This window comes from Somniosus microcephalus, chromosome 10 (assembly GCF_052327205.1).
Source record: "Somniosus microcephalus isolate GS21.2 chromosome 10, FLI_Smic_1.0, whole genome shotgun sequence".
In the NCBI taxonomy this organism is placed as follows: domain Eukaryota; kingdom Metazoa; phylum Chordata; class Chondrichthyes; order Squaliformes; family Somniosidae; genus Somniosus; species Somniosus microcephalus.
In genome coordinates this window covers 239,331,871-239,351,077 of record NC_140996.1, presented here as the reverse complement: position 1 = coordinate 239,351,077, position 19,207 = coordinate 239,331,871, and the positions used below count along the sequence as shown (strand labels likewise).

The 19,207-nt window shown below is 50.1% G+C and overlaps 1 protein-coding gene across 1 annotated transcript in view; it reads right to left on the bottom strand.

Moving 5' to 3' along the window:
• Positions 1–11,540: 11,540 nt before the first annotated feature.
• LOC147112212 (protocadherin-16-like) overlaps positions 11,541–19,207 on the bottom strand; it is a 222,783-nt gene continuing 215,116 nt past the window's right edge. Inside the window, exon 21 of the mRNA XM_085998329.1 lies at positions 11,541–18,582. Within this exon, the coding sequence (XP_085854455.1) occupies positions 15,986–18,582 (2,597 nt within the window). The 3' untranslated portion in view covers positions 11,541–15,985. The remainder of the gene's footprint in view (positions 18,583–19,207) is intronic.

Sequence of the window (19,207 nt, the reverse complement as noted above, 5' to 3'; positions counted from 1 at the left end):
CTGTACAGAGTCACTGTTTATTCAGGGTAAGGGTCACTCACTGTAACTGTAGAGAGTCACTGTTTATTCAGGGTAAGGGTCACTCACTGTAACTGTACAGAGTCACTGTTTATTCAGGGTAAGCGTCACTCACTGTAACTGTAGAGAGTCACTGTTTATTCAGGGTAAGTGTCACTCACTGTAACTGTACAGAGTCACTGTTTATTCAGGGTAAGGGTCACTCACTGTAACTGTACAGAGTCACTGTTTATTCAGGGTAAGGGTCACTCACTGTGTAACTGTACAGAGTCACTGTTTATTCAGGGTAAGTGTCATTCACTGTAACTGTACAGAGTCACTGTTTATTCAGGGTAAGGGTCACTCACTGTAACTGTACAGAGTCACTGTTTATTCAGGGTAGGGGTCACTCACTGTGTAACTGTACAGAGTCACTGTTTATTCATGGTATGGGTCACTCACTGTAACAGTACAGCGTCACTGTTTATTCAGGGTAAGGGACACTCACTGTGTAACTGTACAGAGTCACTGTTTATTCAGGGTAAGGGTCACTCACTGTAACTGTACAGAGTCACTGTTTATTCAGGGTAAGGGTCACTCACTGTGTAACTGTACAGAGTCACTGTTTATTCAGGGTAAGGGTCACTCACTGTGTAACTGTACAGAGTCACTGTTTATTCAGGGTAAGGGTCACTCACTGTGTAACTGTACAGAGTCACTGTTTATTCAGGGTAAGGGTCACTCACTGTGTAACTGTACAGAGTCACTGTTTATTCAGGGTAAGGGTCACTCACTGTGTAACTGTACAGTGTCACTGTTTATTCAGGGTAAGGGTCACTCACTGTAACTGTAGAGAGTCACTGTTTATTCAGGGTAAGGGTCACTCACTGTAACTGTAGAGAGTCACGGTTTATTCAGGGTAAGGGTCACTCACTGTGTAACTGTACAGAGTCACTGTTTATTCAGGGTAAGCGTCACTCACTGTAACTGTACAGAGTCACTGTTTATTCAGGGTATGTGTCACTCACTGTAACTGTACAGAGTCACTGTTTATTCAGGGTAAGGGTCACTCACTGTAACTGTAGAGAGTCACTGTTTATTCAGGGTAAGGGTCACTCACTATGTAACTGTACAGAGTCACTGTTTATTCAGGGTAAGCGTCACTCACTGTAACTGTACAGAGTCACTGTTTATTCAGGGTAAGGGTCACTCACTGTAACTGTACAGAGTCACTGTTTATTCAGGGTAAGGGTCACTCACTGTGTAACTGTACAGAGTCACTGTTTATTCAGGGTAAGGGTCACTCACTGTGTAACTGTAGAGAGTCATTGTTTATTCAGGGTAAGCGTCACTCACTGTAACTGTACAGAGTCACTGTTTATTCAGGGTAAGGGTCACTCACTGTAACTGTAGAGAGTCACTGTTTATTCAGGGTAAGGGTCACTCACTGTGTAACTGTACAGAGTCACTGTTTATTCAGGGTAAGTGTCATTCACTGTAACTGTATAGAGTCACTGTTTATTCAGGGTAAGGGTCACTCACTGTGTAACTGTACAGAGTCACTGTTTATTCAGGGTAAGGGTCACTCACTGTGTAACTGTACAGAGTCACTGTTTATTCAGGGTAAGGGTCACTCACTGTGTAACTGTACAGAGTCACTGTTTATTCAGGGTAAGGGTCACTCACAGTGTAACTGTACAGAGTCACTGTTTATTTAGGGTAAGGGTCACTCACTGTGTAACTGTACAGAGTCACTGTTTATTCAGGGTAAGGGTCACTCACTGTAACTGTACAGAGTCACTGTTTATTCAGGTTAAGGGTCACTCACTGTAACTGTACAGAGTCACTGTTTATTCAGGGTAAGGGTCACTCACTGTGTAACTGTACAGAGTCACTGTTTATTCATGGTATGGGTCACTCACTGTAACAGTACAGCTTCACTGTTTATTCAGGGTAAGGGTCACTCACTGTGTAACTGTACAGAGTCATTGTTTATTCAGGGTAAGGGTCACTCACTGTGTAACTGTAGAGAGCCACTGTTTATTCAGCAGGGTATGGGTCACTCACTGTGTAACTGTACAGAGTCACTGTTTATTCAGGGTAAGGATCACTCACTGTAAATGTACAGAGTCATTGTTTATTCAGGGTAAGGGTCACTCACTGTGTAACTATACAGAGTCACTGTTTATTCAGGGTAAGGATCACTCACTGTAAATGTACAGAGTCATTGTTTATTCAGGGTAAGGGTCACTCACTGTGTAACTGTACAGAGTCACTGTTTATTCAGGGTAAGGGTTGTAGTGTATGTGCTTTAAGTCAGAACTACTTTTTACAGCTCCTGTGTACTGTAGTATCGGCAGTGACCACACCGGTATATAAGCTGTGCGCATACCTCTGTACCCCAGTCTAGAGATTACCCTCCTGCAGTAAAGACCTGTTATTTGTTTATGTACAGCATCCGTGTAATTATTTATCCACTGAACCATGGATCTAACAGTGGCGACGGGTGTTGATGCGAATCTACCTGCAACATATAAAAAATATAGTCGACTCCAGGAACACGGGCGTCGACCGCGAGCAACCGCCCAGCAGTCAGGCAGAGATCCAACTTCGCTGGGGAGGCTGTGGAGAGCCGGGCTTGGTTCCCCAGCCACGAGCAGTAAGAGACCGACGACAGGTCCAGAGCAGACCCTTCCCGAGCAGCGGCGGCTGGAGCCGACCGACGGCAGAGAGAGAGAGCCGGGCAGCGTCGACGGGGTAAGAAAAAGGGTGAAGAGAGCAGGGCGCAGCCGGGGGTTGATCACCGAGCGGCGTTGAGGAAAAATACTGCAAACCGGAGAGAGGGTAAGAAACAGCCGGGTTCTATACTGAGCGGCGTCGACAAATATCAAGAGAAGAACGCGCAGAGCACAGCCAGGGATCACGGGCTGATCAGGGTCCGCGGGGCAAAGCAAGGGGAGACGCCATTGAGCCGCGGAGAAGCAGGAAGAGCGCGGGAGACGCCATTGAGCCGCGGAGAAGCAGGGAGAGCGCGGGAGGTACCATTGAGCCGCGGAGTAGAAGGAAGAGCGCGGGAGACGCCATTTGTCGAAGCCGCAGCGGAGAAGACGGGCAAGCGCGGGAAGGAAGGAAAGCGCGGGAGACTCCATTTTGTGCCAGCAGAGAAGAAGGGGAAGCGCGTGAGGCACCATTGGTGATAGTTAACGCACAACCAAGGATGTCGAAGAGTGGCAGTATCTCTACATTCGACAATGAAGTCGAAGATTGGGCGACATATGTGGAACGTATTGAGGTGTACTGCAGGGCGAATGAAGTGCCAGATGCTAATAAAGCACTGGTTCTGTTAAATTCCATGGGTGCAAAAACTTATGGGTTACTGCGAAATCTAATAACCCCAGAGAAGCCGGTAAACAAGAATTTTGAAAGCATAGTAGAAATCCTACAGGACCACTTAAACCCCACACCGCTGCTGATAGCAGAATGATTTAAGTTCCATAAAAGGAACCAACACAAAGACGAAAGCAATGCTGAGTTCCTAACGGAACTGCGCAAGCTATCGAAATACTGCCAGTTTGGAGTGGGACTAGCAGACACGTTAAGGGACAAGTTTGTGTGTGGGCTACAAAGTGAAGGAACCCAGAAACGGCTTCTATCAGAAAAGGACCTTACGCTGGACAAAGCTTTCAGTATGGCAGTATCACACGAAGCAGCCGCAAGGGGCGCTGCAGAGATACAAGGGAGACCGCAAGAATATGGCACCAACGAAATGACCTATGGAACAGGGAAGTGCTATCGCTGCGGCAGAACAACACATGACCAGAAAGATTGTTGGTTCAAGGACCAAGTGTGCAGACAGTGTGGGAAAGCAGGACACATAGCAAGAGTCTGCAGGTCTGGGAAGAAAACCAACAGTATGAAATCTCCACAGGAGAAGTACAAAAAGGTACACCAGGTGATGGACAGTGGTTCAGACGAACAGAAAAGTGACACAGACTCCGGAAGCAAGGAGCTGGGTTGTCTGAAACTACATAATTTAACCTAAATGGAGGATCACCAGACTATCTGGGTTACACTCAAGATAGACGGAGTCCAAGTGGAAATGGAATTGGACACAGGGTCAGCTCTAACAGTCATAAATCAAAGAGACTACAAGCGGCTATTTTCACACATACCCTTGAAAGCTACAGAGATTGTCTTGAAGACGTATACGGGGCAAAAAGTCTACCCCAAAGGAAAAATAAGGGTGAAAGTGACATATAAAGGTCAGGAAATACCTAAAATGGATATATATGTACTGCCAAATGGAGGACCACCACTGCTAGGACGTGAATGGATCCGGAAGATACATTTAGATTGGCATTCCATACAGGCACTGAAGGTGGAGGCCAAAAAGGATGACAACTTCACACCTGGACGACTGTCAAAAATGCTAACTGACGCAAAAGAAGTGTTCCAGGAGGGACTAGGAACACTAAAAGGAATAACAACAACAATTAAAATAGAGGATAATGCAAGCCCAAAGTTTCTGAAGGCCAGACCAGTGCCTTATGCGATCAGACCAGCGGTTGAAGCAGAGCTGGAAGGGTTGGAACGTTCAGGAGTACTGTCCAAAGTGGACTGGAGCGAGTGGGCTACACCCATCGTTCCTGTAATGAAGAGGTCGTTGAGTAATACGCCTGGGGAACCAAAGAAGATCCACATCTGTGGGGATTTTAAGGTGACAGTGAACCCAATCCTTCACACGGTGCAATATCCGCTTCCACGAATTTAGGATATTTTCGCCTCGCTAACTGGTGGTAAATGCTTCACCAAAATTGTTCTAGCCCAGGCGTACTTGCAAATGGAGGTAGAAGAAGCTTCGAAACATTACCTTACAATCAACACCCATAAAGGTCTCTATCAATACAACCGGCTGGTGTTTGGAGTAGCCTCGGCTCCGGCTATCTGGCAAAGGGCGATGGATCAGGTCCTGCAAGGGATTCCAGGGACCCAGTGTTATTTGGACGACATCTTGGTCACGGGCGAAAATGACGGTGATCACCTCGCTAACTTGGAGAAGGTGCTCGCCAGATTAAAGGAATATGGGCTACGAGCTAATCGCCACAAGTGCGAGTTTTTCCAGAAACAGATCTCGTACTGCGGCCACGTCATCGATGAAGAGGGGTTACATAAGTCCCCTGACAAGATAGAGGCAGTAGTCAAGGCTCCAGCACCGGAAAATGTGTCACAACTGAGGTCGTTCCTCCGGCTGGTTAACTATTACCACAAGTTCTTACCAAATTTGTCTACGGTATTACACCCGCTGAACACCCTACTGCAAATAGGGGTACCATGGAAGTGGGATGATGAACGTAGATGAGCTTTCCAGAAGTGTAAAGAATTGATCACATCAAAAGAGGTGTTGGCCCATTTCAACCCAGCACTACCAATTCGTTTGGCATGTGATGCATCACCCTATGGCATTGGAGCGGTGCTGTCGCACAAATTCCCAGACAGGTTGGAGAGGCCAGTAGCCTTTGCGTCTCGGTCACTAACCTCAGCCGAGCGCAACTACGTCCAGATTGACAGGGTGGCCCTCAGCCTAGTATGGGGAGTAAAAAAATTCAACCACTATCTGCATGGACAGAAGTTCACCTTGCTGACTGACCACCAACCACTTGTCTCCATCTTTAATCCTAAGAAGGGCGTGCCAGTAATGACTGCACAGCAGTTACAAAGATGGTCCCTGTTTCTAGGGGCGAATCAATATGAAATAGAATATAAAGACACGAGACAGCATGGGAACGCTGATGGGCTATCGCGCCTGCCACTGCCTACTGTGGAGGAAGCACCAGCAGTGGACCCTATTGAGATATTTTATTCGTCGATAATTGAACGATTGCCAGTAACAAACGCGGATATAGAGGAGACCCGCAATGATCCGACGCTGTCACGGGTATATGAATTGACGGTGAGAGGATGGCCAACACATGGTGACTCACTGTTGCCAGCATTCTCATCCAGAAGAGAGCAGCTGTCAGTATGCCAGGGGACAGTGATGTGTGGATCCAGAGTGGTGGTTCCACCCAAGTTAAGGGAGAGAGTGCTAAATGAGCTACATGAAGGTCATCTGGGGGAGTGAAAATGAAAAGCCTAGCTAGGGCTTATGTGTGGTGGCCGGGAATCGATCAACAAATCAAAGACCTAACTAAGAGCTGCTTAGGATGCCAGAAGGTCCAAAATGCACCACCACATGCCCCTCTACACCCATGGGAGTGGCCCTCCTCTCCATGGCAATGGGTGCACATTGATTTCGCTGGTCCATTCATGGACTCAATGTTCTTAATAGCAGTGAATGCTCATTCAAAGTGGCCTGAGGTGATAAAGATGTCTTCAACCACTGCAGAGAAAATGATTGCAGTCCTACGGACCATATTTGCCAGAAACGGGTTGCCAGAGCAGATCTGCTCTCATAATGGACCACAGTTCGTGTCCGACGAGTTCCAAAAATTCATAAAAAGGAATGGGGTAAGGCATTACACATCCGCCCCGTATCATCCAGCCACCAATGGATTGGCTGTGAGGTTCGTACAAACCTTTAAGAAGGCGATAAACACCATGTGCGACGAGAAAATTCCACTACAGCATAAGATGGACAATTTCTTATTAGCCTACCGAAACGCGACACATGCAGTTACCAACCAGACCCCGGCCATGATGTTCTTTAACCGAAGGTTGAGATCTCGTCTGGACTTGCTCAGACCAAATGTGCGAAGAAATGTTGAGGACAAATAATTCCAGCACATCAACGAGAAGCCGACAAGGAGCTTCAATGTAGGGCAACCAGTCTTGGCCTGGGACTATCGAACAGAGAAGTGGCAACCCGGAACGATATGTACAAGGCAGGGGCCATTAATGTACACAGTGGATGTCGGGGAGAACATTGTGAGACGCCACGTCGATCAGATCTTAGCATCACAGGAATGCGTCAACCCCATGTCTCGAGTACCTGGGGATGAACCCGACATACCGGTAGTATCTACTTCAGACCCAGTAGCAGTGGAACCCGGTGAACTACCCGATGAAAGGGGGTCAGAATCGCCTCTGCACCAAGAACAAGAACCTCCGGAAAGGTGCTATCCCGAAAGGGTCAGGAAGCCGCCCCAAAGACTGAATCTATAAATGGACTTTTGTTATTGAATGTACATGTAAAAATGTAATTGTTATTTGAATATTAAGGGGGTATTATTAATCTAAAAAGGGAGGAATTGTAGTGTATGTGCTTTAAGTCAGAACTACTTTTTACAGCTCCTGTATACTGTAGTACCGGCAGTGACCACACCGGTATATAAGCTGTGCGCATGCCTCTGTACCCCAGTCTAGAGATTACCCTCCTCCAGTAAAGACCTGTTATTTGTTAATGTACAGCATCCGTGTAATTATTTATCCACTGAACCACGGATCTAACAAGGGTCACTCTTAGTGGTCACTGTGCAGAGTCACTGTTTATTCAGGGTAAAGATCACTCACTGTGTAACTGTACAGAGACACTGTTTATTCAGGGTAAGGGTCACTCTCAGTGGTCACTGTATAGAGTCACTGTTTATTCAGGGTAAGGGTCACTCACTGTGGTCACTGTGCAGCACGAGTTTAATTTCTGGGCTTCTGTTTCTAGTGAATTCCTGTGGTATCGACACTCATTTTTCCTACTCCTCTGTAATTTTATCAGGTCAGGCCAGAACACTTACACTCCTGGGTCCTGGACAGAAGATGAAATAAGGACACGATTGAGTCCCGGAGATATTGCAGTCCTGTGTTATTTAGCAGCCGCTCTGTTCTGCCCTCAGTAATGTTTGGGAACCCGCCTGCTTCCTGCTGCCTTCTCGTGCACCTGCAGTTTAGTTGGATTGACAGAGTCTAATGTGAAGGACAAATGTGCTGTGCTTGGCTCAGTCTCTTGCTGTTCCTGGCTCCCTAACCCATGCACTAACATTGTGGGCCTGCTCCCAGCCCTGCGGGGTTGCTATCCTCATCAGCACTAACCCTGGGCTTTGGAAACCTACGAGTGCTGTCGGATCAATCGATCAAAGCTTCCTGAGCTCAGAGCCAGGACTGTCCGCCCCATCCGCTCCAAGTCTGACACCTACTTTCCTGGAAGCCCTGGCGTGGGGGAAATGTTGGATTGTGTAACACTGCAGAGATCGTTACTGTCCAAACCACAATCTGGGAGCGAGCCACCAGTCAGGCTAGATGTCTGGATTGGCCCAGAGGGATCGATAACCCTGGACTGTTTCCACACAGTAACTCCATCTATTGTCCTGAGTCCTCTCAGCACTAAATCTACAATAGCAGTTTATTCCTGTGATCCTGTGAGCTGGAAGCCTCCGGTTGTGAGATCCGAGTCACTCAGGACGCTCCATGATATTGGGGGTTGGGGCTCGGGTGGGAGAACGGGAGCTGGGGTGGGGGTTAGGAGGCAGGGGTAGGGAGGCACAGGGGTAGGGAGGGGTGTGGGGTCAGAGGGTTGGGGGGTTAAGGGCGAGGGGGCAGGGGTTTGGAGGGACAGGGGTAGGGAGGGGTGTGGGGTCAGAGGGTTGGGGGGTTAGGGGCGAGGGGGCAGGGGTTTGGAGGGACAGGGGTAGGGAGGGGTGCGGGGTCAGAGGGTTGGGGGTTAGGGGTGAGGGGGCAGGGGTTTGGAGGAGCGTGGGAATGGGGCAGAGGGGTAGGAGTGTCAGGTCGGGCAGCTGAGACGAGCAGACGAGTGGTTCCACCATCTCCGAAGGCAAAGTCGCGGGTAGCAGTGCCCAGGAATAAACCCTCAATCCGGTGAGACTCCCGGACAGTCCGGAGGTTCGTCCCTGAGCCAGGCTTGCTTTCTCCTTACATTTATTTCAGAACAGAGTTACTCTTTAAATGGGTGTGATGCAACCTGAGGTCGGAGTGGATCGTACTCCTTTATAAATCCCTGGTGAGGCCCCAGCTGGAGTATTGTGGCCAATTCTGGGCACCGCACTTTAGGAAGGATGTCGAGGTCTTGGAGAGGGTGCGGAGGAGATTTACTAGAATGGTCCCAGGGATGAGGGACTTCAGTTACGTGGAGAGACTGGCGAAGCTGGGGTTGTTCTCCTTAGAGCAGAGAAGGTTGAGAAGAGATTTGATTGAGGTATTCAAAATCATGAGGGGTTTTGATAGAGTAAATAAGGCGGGTTGGTAACCAGAGGACACAGATTTAAGGTAATTGGCAAAAGAACCAGAGGGGAGATGAGGAGAATGTTTTTACGCAGCGAGTTGTTGTGATCTGGAATGCACTGCCTGAAAGGGCGGTGGAAGCAGATTCAATAATAACTTTCAAAAGGGAATTGAATACTTGAAAAGGAGAAATTCGCAGGGCTGTGGGGAAAGAGCAGGGGGGAGTGGGACTAATTGGAGAGCTCGTTCAAAGAGCCGGCACAGGCCCGATGGGCTGAATGGCCTCCTTCTGTGCTGTACGATTCTATGATTCTTTGCTGTGGGCAGACTGGGGGTGATTTTTGCCCAATACTTTAGGCACTAAAGAGGTAAAAGGTGGCCAAGGTGGGGCCTTAAGCTGAAACGCCGATTTAGCCCACGTTTAGTGCAAGACGCCATCTTGGTAAAGGAGTTGATGCGTGCGCTAGGAACAGCCACCCGGAGGATTGTTAAACAGCTGATTGTCACTTGAGGCTGTGCAGCATTTTGGGGGCTCGTAACAGCAACCAGCTGATTGGGAGTAAACATGGCATTTATGTCGTTTTCAAGCGCTACTTAAAGGGATATTCACCACTTCATGTTCACTTGCTGCTGGAGCTGTGAACAGGACCTCTGAAACAGATCAGGAGACTTTCTGGGACACTTTGTCAAAACTTAACCAACACTCGAGCAACATTTATTCTGCAAATTCTCTTCGGCTTCACCTAAAAACAGTGAGTGCTGAGCTACTCCACTTTATTGGAGACTCCAGGGAAAGGGGAGTGCTTGGTCATGGGCCTCTTGTTAGGTGTCCCCCTTGGTCTGGGGGAGGAATGGGAGGAGGACATGAGGCCAGGCAGAGCAGCACCAGCTGCTGCAGGAGAGAGGGACAGGAGGGCGAGGTGGACTCCTTCCCCCCTGCAGGTACAGGACATCCCTCCTCCTCTGGAGCTCCTCCACCAGGACCTCCAGCGCCACGTCCGAGAACCTGCGCCCTCTCCCTCAGTCCCTGAGCCATCCTGTAATGTGCCGCTGTGTGCCAGCCAGAGCTCTCCACAACTTCAGTGGAAGTGGATGCGAGGAGCCCACATATACTGTGCCACGAAATTTGCGTCTAATGGCAAATGGTATGTTGGCCTTCGTAGCGAGAGGCTTCGAGTACAGGAACAAGGATGTCTTGCTGCAGTTGTACAGGGCCTTGGTGAGACCACATCTTGAGTATTGTGTGCAGTTTTGGTCACCTTATCTGAGGAAGGATGTTCTTGCCATGGAAGGAGTGCAGCGAAGATTCACCAGACTGATACCTGGGATGGCAGGAATGACGTATGAGGAGAGATTGCGTCGATTAGGCTTATACTCGCTAGAGTTTAGAAGAATGAGAGGGGATCTCATTGAAACTTATAAAATTCTGACAGGACTGGACAGACTAGATGCAGGAAAGATGTTCCCGATGGTCGGGGAGTCCAGAACCAGGGGTCACAGTCTAAGGATAAGGGGTAAGCCATTTAGGACAGAGATGAGGAGGAATTTCTTCACCCAGAGAGTGGTGAACCTGTGGAATTCTCTACCACAGAAGGCAGTAGAGGCCAATTCATTAAATATATTCAAGAAGGAGTTAGATATACTTCTTAAGGCTATAGAGATCAAGGGATATGGGGAGAAGGCAGGGACCGGGTACTGAATTTGGATGATCAGCCATGATCTCATTGAATGGCGGAGCAGGCTCGAGGGGCCGAATGACCGAATCCAGCTCCTATTTCTTATGTTCTTATAACTGGGAACAGAAACTGTGACCCATAGACTCGGGATAGAGGCAAATCACTGGGATCATTAGGGGCTGTGATGGGATGTGCATTTCTATGGAAACATAAAGCAGATGGACCGAACTAAACTTACCTTTGAGATAAAAACCTTTTATTTGTCATCGACCTGAAACGTTAACTCTGTTTCTCTCTCCACAGATGCTGCCTGACCTGCTGAGCGTTTTCTGCTTTTAGTTCCGATTTCCAGTGTCTGTGGTATTTTGCTTTAGTGGTTTATTGATTCACTGATGAGCATCCATGGGAGTCAAGAGCATGATTCAGGTGAAGCAGGGCTAGAGGTCGAGGAAGAATTGGACTGGCTCATAATTCAACCCATTTTACAGCCTGTAGACAGTCTGTCCTATTTTCAAGTAAAAGCCACGGATGTAAAGTTGCAATGACACATTCCGCTGTCAGGGAGAGTAAACGGTTCGTGATGGCTTTATACAGACAGATCCCAATATAGATCTGGGCATCGCAATTTAGAGCAGCAGGAACTGACAGGATATTATATGTAAAGTTACATCTCCGGAACATTAAACATTGAGGCAAAGCTTTGTACAAATCGATGGATTTAATGAAACGTCTGTTTATAAATGTTGGACCAATATGGCACAGAGATTAAAGAATACCTGACCCTTGGGGCTGCCATTAAACAAAACGTTCCTTCACCTTGAGATTCATGCAATTCTATTACATCAGAGTACAAAACACAGCTCTTATATTACAAAGTGTAAAAATAAATAAGGTCTTTGTATCTTCCGCACGTTTCCGAATAAATCGTTAGGTAAAAATACAGAAGGCGACCACACCCAAACTTCAGCGACCCTTCCACTGGGCCAGGGCTCTTCTCTGGGGCCGGGCTCTCCACTGGGGCCAGGGCTCTCCACTGGGGCCAGGGCTCTCCACTGGGGCCAGGGCTCTCCACTGGGGCCAGGGCTCTCCACTAGGGCCAGGGCTCTCCACTAGGGCCAGGGCTCTCCACTAGGGCCAGGGCTCTCCACTGGGCCAGGGCTCTCCACTGGGGCCAGGGCTCTCCACTGGGGCCAGGGCTCTCCACTGGGCCAGGGCTCTTCTCTGGGGCCAGGGCTCTCCACTGGACCAGGGCTCTTCTCTGGGGCCAGGGCTCTCCACTGGGCCAGGGCTCTCCTCTGGGGCCAGGCCCTTCCAGTGGGGGTCAGGCCCCTCCTCTGGAATCAGGCTCCTCCTCCTCTGGAATCAGGCTCCTCCTGCTCTGCATTAATGAGTTTGTGGTTTACCAGGTGATTTGGGCCCCCGTGTCAGCAGCTCTGCTCCCTCCCTCCCACTGACTGTCCCGGGTGACCAGAGCTCCACTGGAATATCAAACCATGACAGTTCACATAACAGCCCCGGCTTTATCTAACCCATCCTGGGGAAAACAGGGCTTCAATGGAGAGTGAAATTGGGCAGGGTGTGAATCGGGAATGTGGCCGGCACCCATCCCATTCCACTGGGTGAAGTAGGGAATAATCAGGGCTGAACAGTCAGGCTCCCACAGGGTCCCAGTGTTTCGATGCGCAGCCTAGTGTGTTACTGAGCCACCCAGAACAGGAAAGGCACAGGCTCCATCCCCAGCCTCTGCTAAGTTACTGATCTCATTCAAGGCAGAAATTGAGACTACAACTGACATCAGTGACCCCTGGGTTAGAGAGAGGGGAAATCAGCCAGGGTTCCTGCTCCTGGTCACTGTCCAGTGACCCCTGGGTTAGAGAGAGGGGAAATCAGCCAGGGTTCCTGCTCCTGATCACTGCCCAGTGACCCGTGGGTTAGAGAGAGAGGAAATCAGCCAGGGTTCCTGCTCCTGATCACTGTCCAGTGACCCCTGGGTTAGAGAGAGGGGAAATCAGCCAGGGTTCCTGCTCCAGATCACTGCCCAGTGACCCCTGGGTTAGAGAGAGGGGAAATCAGCCAGGGTTCCTGCTCCTGATCACTGTCCAGTGACCCCTGGGTTAGAGAGAGGGGAAATCAGCCAGGGTTCCTGCTCCAGATCACTGCCCAGTGACCCCTGGGTTAGAGAGAGGGGAAATCAGCCAGGGTTCCTGCTCCAGATCACTGCCCAGTGACCCCTGGGTTAGAGAGAGGGGAATTCAGCCAGGGTTCCTGCTCCTGATCACTGCCCAGTGACTCCTGATTGAAAGAGCATGTGTCGACACTCAATGTTTAGGGCTGTATTAGGAAAACAGGCCACTAGGATAAAGGTACCAGTGCGTGTGGAACCCGTACCCCAGTGAGGAGTCAACAGCTTGAGCAACAGAAGGGAGAAAAATATTGAAAAATTAGAAGTTGTGATTGAGTAACAAACTGCGTCTGTTTCTTGGTCAGAGAAATGGGATCCTCCATTTAGCAAGAAAGTTGCCCAAAGATCTCAGGACCAGACAACCTCGCTGAGACTGTCTGTGCTGTTGGATGTCGCTCTTCATCGTCCACTCCCACAGTCCCTGAGCATTGTCCCCATTGTTTTTGTATCTTCCAGGTACCACATGGGTTGGACACTCCTTAACCTCCCGAATGGAACATTCTAGACGCAGTCTGATGGAATGTGCGGAGTTTCAAGAAACAGGAATGGAATTGTGTGTCGGCGCTGAGGGGATGGTTGTTGGTGGCAGAGCGAAGGATCCTGGTCTCCAGTTCAACGCCTCTGAGCAGCCGCTGGGGACCTCAGTCCCTGCGCTCGGCCCCAATCCGCAACGTGCGTTTAGAATACAATAAAAATATTAAACATATGCAAATGTGATTGGCGGTGCGATGATGTCATCTACTGCCGAACCTTGCAAAGTATCTTAGAGGCAATTTACCAACAGGCCAGACTTCACGGGCCATTGAGAGGGAATTTGTCCTTTAACAGTCTCCAGGTAAATTGCAAACACTATTTACACAACATTTGTGCAAATTAAGGATGAGAGTAGGGAAGTGATGGTTTACATCCTTAAAGCTGGAAGCCTAATCTTTATTTACATTGGATTTTCCTCAAATGATCTCAGGGCTTGTTTAGGATTCCGGGCAGTTGGCAGGAGGGAGTGTGTCATATAACATTGTCACACTGTCACTGACTATCACATAACACTGTCACGGACTGTCAGATAACACTGTCACACTGTTACTGACTGTCATTAACACTGTCACACTGTCACATAACACTGTCCCACTGTCACATAACACTGTCACTGTCATTGACTATCATTAACACTGTCACACTGTCACATAACATTGTCACACTGTCACGTAACATTGTCACACTGTCATAACATTATCACACTGTCACATAATACTGTCACACTGACTGTCATTAACATTGTCACACTGTCACATAACACTGTCACAGACTATCATTAACACTGTCACACTGTCACTGTATATCATTAGCACTGTCACACTGTTACATAACACTGTCACACTGTCATTGACTATCATTAACACTGTCACACTGTCACATAACATTGTCACACCGTCATAACATTGTTACCCTGTCACATAATACTTGTCATACTGTCACTATTATTAACACTGTCACATAACACTGTCACACTGTCACATAACACTGTCACACTGTCATTGACTGTCATTAACACTGTCACACAACACTGTCACACCGTCAGTGACTATCATTAACACTGTCACTGACTATCATTAACACTGTCATACTGTCACATAACATTGTCGCACTGTCACTGACTATCATGAACACTGTCACAGACTATCATTAACATTGTCACATAACACTGTTACAGACTGTTAAATAACACAGTGACACTGTCACTGATTGTCACATAACACTGTCACACTGTCACTGACTGTCACAAAACACAACCAAGAGGAGAACTAGCCGCTGCCAACCTCTCACATGGTCCCTGGTCAGGACCTCCAATCTGAAACTCAAGAATGTGCAGCTGGAAACGCAACACACATTCTGCAGGTTAATTCGATTCACCAAAAACATAAGAAAACTTTTAACAGAATTGTTCTCAAAGGTCATCCCATATGTTTCAGGGTGAGGGCAGAGTTCAGGTGTGAGGGGGTAGAGGTCCTTGTAACCAGCTGTCAAACTGGTGTAGAACACCTTTGTGGCTCTGGGACCCACAGGCTGTGAATGCTCTCTGACTGGGCAAAGGGATTTATCCAATTTTAAGAAACTTACAAGAGCTTAAAAATGGAAATTGTATTCCCTCCCCTTCACACGGAACTCCAAACTGGGACCAGGATCAGGTTTCTGAGCTCACCTAAACCCTAAACCTAACCCTAAACCTAACTGAACCCTAATCCTAACCTTGGCTGTAACTCACCATCAGGGTTATGAACTCACCAGACCTTAACCTGTCCCATCAAACACTCCCGGGGCAGGTACAGCACGGGTTAGATACAGATTAAAGCTCCCTCTACACTGTCCCATCAAACACTCCCAGGGCAGGTACAGCACGGGTTAGATACAGTGAAATTCTCCATCTACACTGTCCCATCAAACACTCCCAGGGCAAGTACAGCATGGGTTAGATACAGAGTAAAGCTCCCTCTACACTGTCCCATCAAACACTCCCAGGGCAGGTACAGCACGGGTTAGATACAAAGTAAAGCTCCTTCTACACTGTCCCATCAAACACTCCCGGGGCAGGTACAGCATGGGTTAGATACAGAGTAAAGCTCCCTCTACACTGCCATATTAATCTATTTAAGCCCCATCCTTAGATTAGAGGCCACTGTTCCATCTCTCTGACATTTTTCTACTCCCCACCTCAGCTCTCTGTGGGTGTGAATCAGATTGTGTCTGGTCTCCAGGTGATGGCGAATTAGGTGCAGATTTTATTCCGTGGACCTGTACCCACTGGAGACTGGAATGTTCCATGTTTTTTTCTTAGACTGGTGTTCATCTCTTTCTATTTCTTTAGGCAAAGCCACAATGTTTAGACGGTTGCACCTGTGATCTCAGCCCAATCGCTGCCGTCCTGAGTGAGAGTGAAGGCCAGTGCTGGTGAGCAAGGTGGAAATTAAATTCGTAATTCTGGTTCCTCGGGATTGTCTAAGGAATGTTCAGTGCTAATAATTGAGGTTGAGGGTCCTTGGGAAACATCGAAGGGGGATACGGCTGGTGATCGAGCAGCCAGGGGTGAGAGTGACGGTGAGAAGCTGGGAGACATGGCTGCTGATGCTATGGAGGCGTCACTGGTGATGGGGGAGCGTGGCATCGCTGTCACGTGACTGTGGGTGCGACCCACTGCCAGTCGAGGGGGTACGGACATGGCGTTGGGGTGGGCCACAGAGGTGATGAGCGGAGGAGGATCGATGCGAGGTTTGGGGTCCACCTTGGGTTTGGGCTGGAAGTGTTTGCGAGGTGCACTCTCGTCCTTGAGCCTGGCGATCTCGGTGAAGACGTTGGCCAACGGTTGGAACTGCGGGCACCAGTTGAGGAGATAGTCCCAGTTGTAGCTGCCTCTGAGCTCCTCATCACTGGCGACAATGGCTGTCAGGGATCCTTGGGCTGACGGGCGACCATCTTCAGCAAAGACATAGTCCTTAGCGTGAGAAACTCCCAGCCCCACTCCCGTCCCCATATATCCACCTCCGTCATCTCTGTACACCTGCTGCTGCCCTGGCATCAGGACACTGCTACTTTTCTTGTGCTTAAACCACTCCATCCCTGGGTCAGTGGAGATGTCGGACATCTGGTCAGCATCTTGCTGGATGCCGGAGTCCGGGCCACGCGTAGACACGTGCTCCTGCATGGAGGAGGTGATGCTGCTTACCCGTGGGTACTCATTTATCATCCGAATTTCATCGTCCTCTGCAGCCTCAGCGGATCCACGGCCACTGGAGTGCGAGGGGTCTATCGAGTCACCTCTGCTGTACGGGCCTCCCACCACTGTGGGATCGGCCGAGTATCCCGGCAGGGTTTGGTGGTAGATGCGGTCACTAGCCGGCAGTGTGGCATCATCAGCTCCCAATTTCTGCAAGGTGTTGTCTTGAATGTTGTTGAGTTGTGAGCCCATTTCCTCGCGATTCTTCTTCCTCCTGGCTCGTACAATCACCAGAGCCAAGCCAATGATTGCGAGAATCCCTCCAATGCCCAGAGATGCTGCCAAGGCGACAATCAGCAGCAAGTTCACCTCGGGAGCCAGTCCAAAGGAGGTCTGGGTAATGTCAACACTTGCTTGGGTGATGGTGGACCTGGAAGTAGCCAATGGGCTCTTGGCTTGGATGTTCAGAGTCATTGTCCGCGTTTCTCTCTTTGACCGCTTGCTCTGGTGTCTCTGACTGTCCATCTTGAGAATGATGTCACCTGTGGTCTTGTTCACCTCAAAATACTGTGATGGTGTCAACAGAGAGTAGAGAATGATCCCATCCAGCCCCCCATCCTCATCCGTGGCCACCACCTGTCCGATGCTCTGGCCCTTCTTGGCATTCTCTGGGACAGCAAAATTGTACGTTGGGTGGACAAACACGGGATCATACTCATCCTCACCGGTGACCAGGACCTGGACCGTGACTGTGGCTGAGGAATTCCCAACATCCACTGCTTTCACCACAACTTGGAAAGAGTTGAGCTTCTCAAAGTCGAAGGAGAGTTTTGTGCGCATTTCCCCTGTGGATTGGTTGATGTAAAAAATGTCTTTGGCTTTTGCGAGCCCTGACTGGGAGACAGGCTGGCTGATTATCGTGTATCGCAGCTCTCCAAATATTCCGCAATCGAAGTCAATGGCGTGGACTTTGGCCACGAGCGAGTGCGCCGGCAGGTTCTCCCGGATGTTGGCGCTCAGTGTTTCCATCGGGAAGAAGGGGTGATTGTCATTCACGTCCTTGACCTCCACTGTCAACGGGACCAGCGCAAAGTTGGTGCGAGGACTCTGGCTGTCGGTCACCTGGACAATGAAGATGTGTCGATCCCGAGACTCTCGGTCCAGGGGCTTCACCAGTCTCACGATTCCCGTCACCTCGCTCACCTCAAACTGCCCATTCTCATCGCCAGAGGTGATAGTGTAGCGGAGGACAGCGTTCCAGCCTGAATCCGGATCGTGAGCTGCCACCCGGACGATCTCGGTGCCCACGGCAACGCTCTCGCTCACCATCACCGTGTACTGCGTGCGGTTGAAGACAGGAGGGTTATCATTCACGTCCTGGATCGTTATGATGGCGGACACGGTCGAGCTGCGCTGAGGGATCCCGCGATCTGACGCCGCAATGGTTAAATTGTAAATGGAGACCATTTCGAAATCCAGGCCATCGAGCAGGACAATGGAGCCCAGAGTCTTGAAATGCCCGTCTACAAACCGCACTCTGCTCTCGATCTGGAAAACATTAGCAGTATTCCCGCTGACAATGGTGTAATCCAGGCCGCTGTTGTCCCGCGAGGTGTCCTGGTCAGTGGCTTCAAAGGTGAGGATGGTGCTGCCAGGTCGCAGGTCCTCCAATACCTGGGCCGCATACTCTCCCCGACTGAAGTACGGCGAGTGGTCATTGACGTCCAGGACCTGGATCTGGACAGTGGTATAAGAGGAAAGAGCGGGAGAGCCTCGGTCTCGCGCCTCAATCACCACATCCAGGGGCTCCGAGACCCCCAACTCCATTTCTCGCACAGTGAACAGCGTCCCTGAAACCGAGGACAGAATAATCACAAACCACAGGGTACAAAGCGGGACTCGCCCGGGATCGCCATCCAAACACCCCCCACTCACCCACCCCACCCAAAGCGGCCCCACCCCCACCCCCCACCCGCCCGTCCCCCGACCTTCCCCCACCCTCACCCTCACCCCCACCATCGCACCCCACTCACCCTCCCAACCCCACCCGCCCGTCCCCCGCCCAAACCCCCGCACCCCACCCTCCCTTCCCCATCCAAACCCACCCCTCCACCCGACCCTCCACCCACCCCTCCCCCGCCCGAACCCCTGCCCCCACACAACCCTCCCCCGCCCGAACCCCCGCCCCCCCATCCAAACCCGCCCTTTCCACCCACCCCTCCCCCGCCCGAAACCCCACCCTCCCCTCCCCCGCCCAAACCTCTGCTCCCACCTTCCCCTCCCCAGCTCAAAGCCCCTCACACTCCCTCCCGACCCCACCCACCCGTCCCCTGCGCAAACCCCTGCCCCACCCCCCACTCTCCCTCCCGACCCCTCCCACCCTCCCCTCCCCATCCAAACACCCCCCACTCTCCCCTGCCCAAACCCCCGTCCCCCACCCACCCGCCCGAACACCCGAACCCCGACCCGACCCTC